This window comes from Halichoerus grypus, chromosome X (genome assembly GCF_964656455.1).
Source record: "Halichoerus grypus chromosome X, mHalGry1.hap1.1, whole genome shotgun sequence".
Lineage (NCBI taxonomy): Eukaryota > Metazoa > Chordata > Mammalia > Carnivora > Phocidae > Halichoerus > Halichoerus grypus.
Genome location: NC_135727.1, coordinates 57,096,435 through 57,108,522, shown reverse-complemented (window position 1 = coordinate 57,108,522; position 12,088 = coordinate 57,096,435). Strand labels below are relative to the sequence as shown.

The window sequence follows — 12,088 nt, the reverse complement described above, 5'->3', positions numbered from 1 at the left end:
TAATTAAAATAGTATCTGCATCTCACTGACAATGTCAAAGTGGAATATTTGACCTAAAGTCATGAGGGAGCATCCTACCCCTCCAAATTGAGTATGAATTAAGAGAACATGTAAATTGCTAATTAAATCTTGGAAGACTGCAGCATTTCAGAGTGTGGGAAGCTACACTTAGGCCCCAAATCATTCCACTGGAATAGTGGCATCTAGAATTTGTTCTGATGAGATATGAGATCTGTACTAATTTTGTTCTCTTCTTTGCTGGGGTGATCTGCTCTTGTCTGGAAATAATTCATACACCTTGAGTTTTTTCTTAGTTTTGGTGCAGTGCCTCTCTCCATGGAGAGTCATCTCCCAGGGGTACTCTGTTTACTGCAGCTTTTGTGATTTTATAGTGCTTCATGAAATTCCAACTTCCAGGGTGTTGATGCACAAGGATTCCTCTGGCCTTGTAGAAACCAAGCCTTATTTAGAAATATGTTAGACTTATGGAAGACATGAAAGTCAGAAAGGGATAAAAACAAACTCTCCATGTGGAATTTATCTCAATCTCAAAGCATAGATAACAGGAGTTGTAGTAGCAGTAATAGAAAGAGAGTAATCAAAATATCAAGAAAACCCAAGGAGACAACATCTGGCTTCTTAGATCTAAATGACTAAATCTTTAAATCAGAAGTATCCCTTAAGACAATTACCAAGTTTATTTTCTAGAGGACTGCTAATGGGAAGGAATTCAAATAATGAGGCCAAGGGTCTTTTGTGTATGGACAGGCTTCCAAGGGACTTTAACCCTTAAATGATCGATGGCCAATTTTAGTCGTTAGTATTTTTACTAAAATTTGAACCTTAATCTCTGGTAATAATTAAAATATTACTACAGGGGCACCTGGGTGGCTCAGTCGGTTAAGCATCCAACTTTTGATTTCAGCTCAGGTTGTGATCTCAGGGTTGTGAGATTGAGCCCCACATTGGGCTCCATGCTGGGCATGGAGCCTGCTTAAGATTCTCTCTCGCTCTGCCCCTCCCCCCACTTGTGCTCTAAAAAATAAAATAAAATAAAATATTACTACGTATATGATAGATCACATTAAACATATAAGACATCTAGTTTGAGTCTTTTCTAAAGTTGTCAAAGTGCATTTGTTTTTCAGTATTGCAAATAGTGATTGCAGGCTGAATGTTCTACCTTTCCTTTTTATATTTTAGCATTTCTTAAATTTGAAACATTATAATATACGTGTAAATGTCCTATTGCTGAAAACTCCACATCACTTTGCAAATAAAAAGGATTTGATAATGTGAGTGCAGTCATTTATAGGGAGTAGCTTGGCCTTAGGATTATTAATGAATTTAGAGGAATTCCCCCCCCAAAAAATAAGAGAAAACAACTTTCTTTAAAGTCAAACTTACCTAAAATTTCAATTACAAGTTATCAGAGGTAAGTTATATTAACAAACAGCTTAATAGCCATTTCTGTCAAAACACCTGTTGAACACAATTTAGGATTTATCTTTTTAAAAACTGGTAAATAAAAACATTTCTGTCAGTGCTTTTCTATTACTTTTTGAAAACCCCTAGCAGCTTTTTCTGCCTCTGATATCCTTTCTCAATTGTCCTTTTTTGCTCTATATTTTCTTCCCACAATACCAAACTACCAAAAATGATTTAATACCTTTTAAAAGTGTTTTGTGGTTGCATGCATTCTAGCCTATTATGTTAGAGTCACTTATTACTGTATTCTAAAAGCAACTATCACAACTTCTTAGCATTTTAACTCCATACAGTTAAAATTGTAGCAGTAGGGGTGCCTGGGTGGCACAGTCAGTTAAATGTCTGACTCTTCATTTCAGCTCAGGTGGTGATCTCAGCATAATGAGATCAAGCTCGCATGGAGCCCCAGCAGGGAGCTGCTTGAGATTCTCTCTCTCCCTCTCCCTCTGCCCCTCCTGCTGATGCTCTCTCTCTCTCTCTCTCTCTCTCTCCCCCTCTAAATAAACAAAGCACTGGGTGTTATATGCAACTAATGAATCGTTGAACACTACATCAAAAACTCATGATGTACTACTATATGTTGGCTAATGGAACATAATAATTAAAATAATAAATAATAAAATAAATCTTTTAAAAATTGTAAAAGTATGAAGCGATTCAAAGAGTAGTTCTTTACTACTTGGTTGATGAAATGACAAAAGGAGAAATGTGTTGAAGAGAGAGGCAGAAAAATCCAATTTAGGACATTTAGGTCTTATTAAGGGGAGGGGGAAGCCCACCCACTCCTACTTTTTGATACTGCTAAGTACAAGGAGATCTAAATAGAATTCAGCAAGGATCTAGAATTATTTACATTTTGGAAGGATATTGGAGAAGTTGCCTTAGCTATATTATTGGTTAAAACCAAGCATGGATTTCACTTTCTGAATAACAGCCTGTGAAGGAAAGAAACAGAAGAAAGGAAATACCTTGATTTCAGGACTCAAAAGCTGGAAAAGAAGTCTTAAAACAATTTTGCTACAGTGATTTAACTGCCAAATGCTGTGTGGGAAAGACCATGCCTTTGCCCTGGAATGTACCTTGCCTAGACATTTTGCTTATCACAAGCTCTAGTAGTGCAAACGTTTAGGGGCACTTGACAGGTGGGGGAAAAGGAATCTTGAGATTCAGTGCAGGACATGGAGCTCTAATTACCGGACCATCAAAGCCCATAGACAAGGGAAGAAAATGCAGTATTAAAGAACGCAAACGCTTGCTCTTCTCTCATATCTGTAATGACTGTTTTGAGTCACACGGGAACTTTTCCTATCAATTTTAGCCAGGGATGGGGCAGGACAATCTTGAAACTAAGGAATGGAGACAGAGAAAACTGAGTCTATTCCAGGACAGTGGTGGAAGTACTGTAAAATGAGGCATCCGTCCACCACTCGCAAACCAAAGTCCCTCAGCCTGTTTTTCCAAAGTGATCACAGGCTCCCTGCGCCTGCTAATAGCGCGCAGGAGCCGGTTAGCAACCTGCAACTCTGATTTGAGTGCGGTTTTGGATGCTGGTTCCCATGTGCGCTGGGTATTGGAGAACTCACACTAAGCGCTCTAGGTGGCCTGAACTGTGTACTTCGGAACTCACTAGAATCTTTCTCCTGGAAGCGGGGCGAAGCTATCTTAGCCCCGCAGAGTATGGGAGCACCATGCAAATGGAATTGGAGCTGCTACCACCCTTTCTTGAATTGAACCCAGGTACAGGGTGGCGCAGGGTTGCGGAGAGGCATGTTTTGGAGTCCTGCTTTGTGTTCCCACCTCAACACTGGTGGGGCATGGAGGGGGAGGGGCTTGTAGCCTAGGCCACTTTGAGAGCTCTGCGTGATAATTGGCCGTTCTCTCGTCTGACTGCTAGGCAAGAAGCGGAGGAACCATACCGCCCCCTTCTCGGGCTCCATCCTCCTTCGCCAGCGAACCCAGAAAGGCCTCAGGTAGTTGGGAGGCCGGCCAGGGAGTCTCCACCTCCTTGCGGGGAGCAGCCATTCGGTGCGCTTGGGAGCCGAAGGGGGTGGGGTCCATTGGCTGGGGTATGCTGCCAGTCTCGGAAGGGGGTATGTTGGGGGTGGGTTCTTGGACCGCCGCGCGTCCGGGCTACTAGCTGTTCGTTGGGTGGTGGGTGAGCGTGAGCGTGTGAGCCGGGCTACTGTAGACTTGAGAACAGTTTGGAGAGAGCAGAGCGCGCCAGAGAGAGCGCGAGAGAGTGAGGTTGTGAGAGAGTGCGAGCAGATCTAGAGGAGACAGGGCGAGAAAACAGGGCCCAAAGACCTACGGTTTGAGACTGAATGACCATGGCTGTCTCCGCACCTCCGGTGATCTCTGCAACTTCCAGCGGTGCCGGCGTCCCAGGGGGCTTATTTCGGGCAGAAAGCTTGTACTCGACTCCCGGGGAGCCTCCTCGTCTCACCCCTAATATGATCAACAGTTTCATGGCCAATAACCACAGCGGCAGCGCCGGGGGTGGCGGGATCGGTGGAGCCAGCGGAGGCAGCGGCAACACTAACACCAACGAGTGCAGGATGGTCGACATGCATGGTGTGAAGGTGGCTTCGTTCTTGATGGACGGTCAGGAACTGATTTGCCTGCCGCAAGTCTTTGATCTCTTCCTTAAGCACCTGGTGGGAGGGTTGCACACGGTGTACACCAAGCTGAAGAGACTGGACATATCCCCTGTGGTGTGTACTGTGGAGCAGGTCCGGATCCTCCGCGGTCTGGGGGCCATCCAGCCTGGGGTGAACCGCTGCAAACTCATCACCAGAAAAGACTTCGAAACTTTGTTCACCGATTGCACCAATGCCAGGTGAGATACTCATTTTTTAGCTTGTTCTTCCCCCCCCCCCAACTTTGCCCTCTTCTGTATGTTTCATCACTCTCATCCAACTTTGCAGAGTGTTTTAACTAGCTTGCCTCTACTCTTCACGCTCTAAGTCGGTGGGGAAAGAGGACTAGAAGGACTAATTGCCCATCCCTTTTAGTCCCTGCTCAGTGGCAGGGCTTGGGTCTAAGATAAGACCCGCACAAACTTCAGTTTGCTGTCCTCTACTGAAACTTCACAGCCTTTCGCCCATATATTGCATGGCTTATTGGCTGCTTCTGGTTATTTGTTAATTTCTCTATGTGGTTTTCATTCCTCTTTTGTGGCCGTACGGGTCGAATAGGTTTTCTCCTGAACACAGACACCAGGGACTTTGTAGGGGAGAAGGCTGGCAGAGCTGTAAACTGGGCTACTAAGCTAGCTAAATCCAGAACACAACATTTGGGGGTTGCAGAGGGTCGGAAGTTTAGAATCCATCCCAGAGGGTGATTCGTTCCCCATCCTGTGTGTTTGTTGTTAGAGTACGTGGGGTGTGTGACGGTGGTGGTTGTGGTGGTGTGTGTATGAGTGTGCGTGTGTTTAGAGAGAGAGAGAGAGCAGAGCCAGAGACATAGAGACAGAGAGAGAGCAAGAGCGCGCGTGTGAGGGAGAGCGAGCCTGTGAGGATGTGTGCATATGCCTGCTATGCAAAGCTCCCCCGGTTCACAATACAGTAAAGTCGATGGATCCCATTTTTTTAAAAAGAACGACGACAGATGTCACTTTCCTGGGATCGTCCCTTTTAGGTCATCTGCAGAGGGCAATGCGGGGCATGAAACGCTGGGACTGGGAACTGGTTGAGGGTTGATGTAGAAGTTGGAGAGGATGCTTCCAGCTCTTCTCCCCAGGCAAACAGTTGGAAGGATCCTTTTCCCCCAAAGAGGGGACTTCTTAAATGATGATGACCAGCTTCTGTTGTTGTAAGTGTTCTTCCTTCATATGACAGTAGAATAAATGTCCATTGGCGTACGTCCATAAGCAAATTGTATTCAATGTTTCTAAGTTTAAAAAAGAAAGTAAAATAAACTATATTCAAGATTATTTGACTTTTTAAAGACCTGTTAATTAGTCCCCGTAGTGTTTATTCCATCTCCAGTCAGGTAACATCTGTCAGGCATGTACACATTTGGCATACAAACCAAGAAATCATCATCAGGTTAAAGGGAGCAAAGGGTTTTGTTGTAAAACAGCATTACTGTTGATCATTTTGCAGAAAACTTCTGCAGAGGTTGACTTTCTCACAATGCAACTTTAAATCATAAGAACCCTGGATTTACCAACTAAAAGGAACTCGGTTGTCAACATCCCTTGTAAAATCCAAATTACCATGTATAGTTGAAGTATACTGACACCTTGTAGACAAACTGTTGCTGACTGCTACAATAAGATAATGCTACAGAACTTACAAAGGAACCTTTCTTCCCCCACTTTGAGCAGTGTCCTGTGTTCTAGCAATTAAACAGAAACCTGTTTATATGAGAACCTCTAGGTGATTCATATCTGGGGCTTACAAACCTGGTTTATTAGATCAAATATTCTTAAGGTAGATAGGTGGTCTTAAAACACAAAGGATAACTGCTCCCTTGATAAAATAAGCAATTATAAGTTGTAAGAGTAGGAAGGAAATCTTATTTTTACCACAAAGCACTTTACTAATGCACAAACTCAGAAAGTTACCAGGGACTTCAGATGAGGGCCATCTAGTTCATGTGTTGCCAGTTCAAAAAGATACATTTAAACAATTGCAGACCTGAAAACCTTTCTTTCCCCCCTCACTCTCTCCCCCTCCTCCTCTCTCTCCTCCTCCCTCCCTTCCCTCTTCTCTCTTACAAACAGCCATTATTAAAGTGGAACAATTATTACACACAGGAAATTTGTCCTACCTTAATAATTAATTTACACATCCTTGAGCAAAATCTATGACTTTCATTTAAAAATAAATAGATTAGTATTTTAATGTGACTTTGATGCTTTCCTCTAAGTAGAAAGTTTTCTTTAATTAATTTTTATTAGAGCAACTTACCGAAGGGAAAAATGATAAAGTACGCTATATCAAGAGGCAGGTGTTCTTATACTATTTTTTGGACCCTATTTTATGATATGTTTTTAGGTTATTATTTTAATTCAGTTAAGTTTTATTTACTCCTTATCACAGCATTTACAATGCTAACTTTTTTGGGGTCTTAAATTGCTTTTGTGTATATGCATGTATAAAGATGATAGGGAAATCTTAAGAATATAAGAAGAAATATGTATGAGATATGATGCCTATTCCTCCTTTTGCATTTATTTCTTGATGGGTATGTTATTGATTAACATGCATTTTCTATAAGTGTGTTACAAGTGTTACAATATATGATTGTAAAAATTTATGAAGTATATTCTATGAATTCAGTCCATGAATGGAGATGAGGAAAACTACTAGAAACACACCTATATTGCAGTTTCTAGAGAGTAAAAACAACAACAACAACAACAACAACAAACAGCCCACAATATCTGGGGAAAAGCTTGTTAATGATAAAATAACATTACTGAATTTTGTCACTGCAAAATGCCCTCATAACCATGTTGTTAAAACCTACAAAATATGATAGTGCTTATAATGGAGGCTTTATGACTTTAGGTAACATTATTTACAGAAACGTGTGCCTTAAATCATTCCCAACATCTGAGTGATTTTATAAAATTGTGAAATTATTATTTAGATCAACATTATCTCTATGACTTTTCTAGTCAGTGAAAAGAAAGGTGAGGGATGTAAATAGGAATGAGACTCAAGAGAGACAAAATAAGGTAGATGAGACATGAAGCCAGTAAGAGAAAAGAGATGTAGGGTATGAGCAAAATGATGCTATGAAAGGAGGTGAAAGGTGGATCAGAAGAGCCTGGAGAGATGCCCAAAGAAATGAGAGGTGAATCAATGGAGACTTGGCTAAGGAGGATTGTCACTGAGGACTCATGACTTCTTAGCTCTTCTGGCTAAAGGGGGATGCAAGGAAAAAGTATATATATGTTCAGTGAGTGGAAACTCTTATATGCTATTCTGATTTGAGAAAAGAGATTCATCTTCATCTCCTGATGAATAAATTTCCATAATGTATTGTTCAATGGAAGGCCTATTTGTAATGGTGTCATTGGCAATTTTATTTTCCTACATAATAAGCATTTCTTCCTCTCTCTGTCAGTTAACTAAGAGAGAGTACAAGTCCTGACTTAGGGTATTCTAATTTGAAATGCTTCCTACACTATTCCAGAAGACGCAAAATGGACCATTTTCAAATTGGTCATTTTCGAAGACCTTAATGTATTGCCACCAAGTGGTGTTTGGATTCATTCGGCTCAGGACATATTTTTATTAATGTGCACTGAAGAAAGGTGAATGAATAAAATACATACATGATTGTTTCTTTGAAAGTACTGAGAGTCACGAGAACTCTAGCAGTGCTTTATGTTAACTATTTTGTTATTAGCTAATTTTCAAAATATTCAAACTTGTCTTCCCATAAAAGAAGTTGGAAAATAATACCTGCCTTAGCTACTAAAGAATAGTAAGACTAAAAAAAATCTTGACTATACATTGTTCTGTTAAATAAATCAAGCTTTACATCACCGCAATTCCAAAGGGCTATGCAATATTTTTCCTTGATGCTTTTTTACTACAGAAACTAATTGTAGGGAGATTTTTCTGAGGATTATTAAGAAAATGATGATAAAAAGACCCGAACCAAATGGGAAAAGTTATCTTGTTTTAGATCGTTTTTTTCCTCCAGCTAAGGCACTGTGATTTTTTTTTTTTAATTTCTTGTGCAGCAAAACTTGGAGTTTTTAACATCAGAGCAGGCAGACTCAGAAAGCAAATGTCTAAAAATCTCACTCTCATGCAATGGATTTTCCTTACTAAATTCTTCAAAGTTTAATGCAGCAGTAAAATATTGAATTAAAAAATTGGTATTCAGTAAATGTGAAAAATCAGCCAGCACATTTTAGTGTTATCTTTTTTTTTTTTTATCTACCTAACTATATAAAAGTAACATTGTTAGATTTCATGATCGGCATTTCATTTGAGGATCAACTGATTAAGTGTTATTCAGTCATTTATGTATAGTTAAATGAATGATTAGAGAAACAAGAATGTATGATTAAGAAAACATTTAAATGTATTTGGAGACATGATTCAACATATATTCAAATGAGTAAAATTCAGTTTTTTAAATTAAAAATTTGAATGATCTAATTGTGGTTAATTGTTATTTTGACCATGTGAACAGAACATAAATAGGCATCCATGTTAGAATAACTTTATGTGAATTATGACTTTAAAACAATTTAAAACCACTTTCAAATACAAGAAATACAATTTTTGTAAGTACTCAATGATTTCGGCTTTGTATTCACACTCGATGACTTTATGGTTCATAATCCACACAGAATAGCAATTTACTTTGAAAATTGATTTTTTTTTCATAGGAAAGTTATACAAAACCAAATTTTTGAAGAACTTGCATCACTTTCCTGGGCTAATATTTTGTATGACTTAACATTTGCAGAAACAATAAGAAGATTTTAGAAATTATTCTGGGCAGTAAAGGCAGACATTTTATTTCATAGGATAATGAGGGGGTATTTGAATTGTCTATTAAAAGCAGTCACTTAGTCGTCATTGCTCTTTTATTAGAAGAATGATGTCAAGATTATAATTAAAGCGATTTAGTCATGTGCCAGTGCACAGAATGTCCACATGCACATTCATTTTAAATGTACACTTCTGCATAACCAACAATTTTTGTATTTATCTAAATATCTGAGCTGGATTTAATATTTGTCCAAACACTCATTTATTAGGTGATGGATATTACATTAAAGAAATGATGCATGATATGATGGAGAATTTCTTTGGATATTTATGTGTAATATTACCGTCAATGTGTAGTATGCCAATAATTAGGAAGTGATGGCCTTCAGACATTAATGTTTTAATGTTCTTTAAGAAACCCTTAATACCTGTAGAAAATATTGTCTGAATTATTTGATGCTTTCTTAAGTAATCTTATTTTGTCTGAATGAAATCCCTACATGCTTTAAAAGTGCTTCTAGCAGGCAAATATAATTGTGAGAAACCTTAATCACAATATATTAGGTTTCATTTGGCAATCTAGATCTTCAGGGTCACTTTATGTGGTGCTGGTGCACGAAGAGATACAAATGATTTAGGTTTATCTACTCTACACATTTCAAATATGTATTAAAACCACCCTAATTGACCAAAACTGAAAATATTGTTTTCGGAGAAAGGACATCAAACCTTTCCCTAAAAGCAAAACAATTAGGTATTAATGATATTCTTGTTGCATATTCAAAAGGTCTGTGGTAGCATTTTTTTTTCCTCCTTTTCTTCCCTTTCGCCATCTCAACCTGCAAAACTTCACTGTCACTTCAGATCACACAATTCTAAAAAAATAAAACAACATTTAAACACATTTGCTTTGGAAGGGAAATTGAGCATTTGCACCCAATAAGCCTGATTGTGGAACTGCATGCAAATTGTGTTTTGATTTATCTCTTTTACACTTTTTTCCATTTGAATTGATCTTGCATTAATTTCACCAAGCGGCTCTGTGAGGCTGCAGATGTTGCCCTGTGTTTAATAAATCAATGAGACAGATCTGAATGAATCACTTCAGATGGATTCTCTGCTCGGTTTGATGTCTAGATGTTATTCTTAGCTTGTTATCATGACAGATGCATTAATGTTCCCATACACTGCCAGCAATGTCAAAGAGATCGAAGCTTTTAAAGTGGCAGCATCCCTTTTTCCATTTTCTGCTAGAACAACTAAATTCATTTTATTTTATGTGAGGATCAGAGAAAAATATCAAATCAATCATGCGTTTCTTTATGAAAAAGATTCTTAATTTTCATGCTATATTAACTATTCCAAAATGGTGGAAATCAATATATTAAAACCTAAATACAGTGTAGCTACTTAAAAGTGCCCCCCACATTAATATTTAATCATGGTAGGAAAAATGAGAATAAGTAATATATGATTGGGACACACTGAAAGTGTCACTATAAATAGAATAATGCTGTATCCAAATTGATTACAGAAGGGTGTTAGTTTTTAAATCCTTACTAATAAGCTTCTTGTTGGCTTAATGTAGCTGTAATATACTCTTACCAAGGGATTTAGAACTCCTTCAGGATTTAATATTTCTTTTTAGTAGGAAGAAGATAGCCTGTCCACTGTATATTCATCATTTCCTCACTTTGTAAAGCTGAAAATCTTAGAAAAGTTTATTTCAGTTATTTATATTCTGGGTAATTATTTGTAAATCATTCAGTAACAATAAATGCTACTTTTATAATTTAATTTCTCAAACTGTAGAAAAGCATAGGCACACCAAAAGAAACTTTATTATAACTCCAGTGAAATTTATTACCTACCTGCATTAAATATCGTGGTGACCATTCTTTGTATCATTTAACCCAAGGCTTCATTATCTTGGTTTTAGGAGAGGAACAGTTCTGTCAATTCTGTCAATTGTGAAATATTTTGAATTGAATGTTGTGGGTGTTATAACTTTTTAGTTAATCTCTGATATTTGAAAATACAAATTTTAAAAAGGAGATTCAACTTTTCTCTTGTTCAACTTTCTGAAGAATATATATTAAAATAAATCGGCTTTTAGAGGTAGTTCCTTTTTGCAGCCTTTACAGTATTCTGTCATCATAATTTTGTTAACTTTATTGAATAGGAAAACAGGAAACACTGTTAATTGATACTGTTGAGGTCTCAAATTCTTCAGGAGAATTTTTATCTCCAAAGTTAGGCTAATTTGGGAAGCTTAGGATATATGCTATGATCTATAGTTTAGAGAGAAGTTTATAATGAAGTTTAGCAAAATTATGTACAGGAGTTATTTTTTCAAATTTTGCTTTAAACATGGGAATGTTTTCATGATAATTTTTTGCCACATCTTTCTTTAGAGCTAAATTTATATATTAGAATTGGTGAAATTATTACATTGAGAATGTGAATATAATATAGCTAAATTGAATATAATATAGCTAAAGAGCAAATTGACATATTTATCACTACCTATAATGATATCCTTAAAAGAGAACTGAATTTGTTACAAAAAAAAGCCCTTGAATTCATAATAATAATTTCTAAGGAGTAAATTTTAACTTTAGTAATATTCATTGCAAAACTTCATTCAGCCTAATATTGTGTATATTTTAGGCACTTAATTCACATTTGTTAAATGAATACAATCATGCACACACACACACATTTATTCCTCATCAGAATTCTTTGCACAAATTGCCATTCCTTTGAAAAGCTAGGAAATAGTTACATAAGGTATGCAGTTATTAAAGACACTAATCTTGAAATTTTAATTCCATTATAAAACCATTTGTAATCATGCCATAAACTTTTCACAAATATACATATAAAGTTACCAAAATCTAATATAGGAAATTAGAATTTTGAACTGAAATATATCTTTAAAGAAAGGGTAACTTCTTGATATTTCCTTTTAGTGAAAACCCACAGAAGATACTTTAATATGAATAGGCAAAAATTAATAAATAAGACAAGCCTACTACCATAAAATCATTCTCAGCTATTTAGATTTATACTATTTGATATCAGCACCATCCCTAGTGACAGTTTACTTTTGATCATTCAAACAGAAAATGCAT

The 12,088-nt window shown here is 37.3% G+C and overlaps 1 protein-coding gene across 5 annotated transcripts in view; it reads left to right on the top strand.

Moving 5' to 3' along the window:
- Positions 1-3,602: 3,602 nt before the first annotated feature.
- Positions 3,603-12,088, top strand: part of DACH2 (dachshund family transcription factor 2) — an 890,246-nt gene continuing 881,760 nt past the window's right edge. For all 5 annotated transcript variants that reach the window (XM_078064867.1, XM_078064865.1, XM_078064864.1 and 2 more), the window contains exon 1: positions 3,603-4,324. In XM_078064867.1, the coding sequence (XP_077920993.1) occupies positions 3,810-4,324 (515 nt within the window). In that variant the 5' untranslated portion in view covers positions 3,603-3,809. The remainder of the gene's footprint in view (positions 4,325-12,088) is intronic.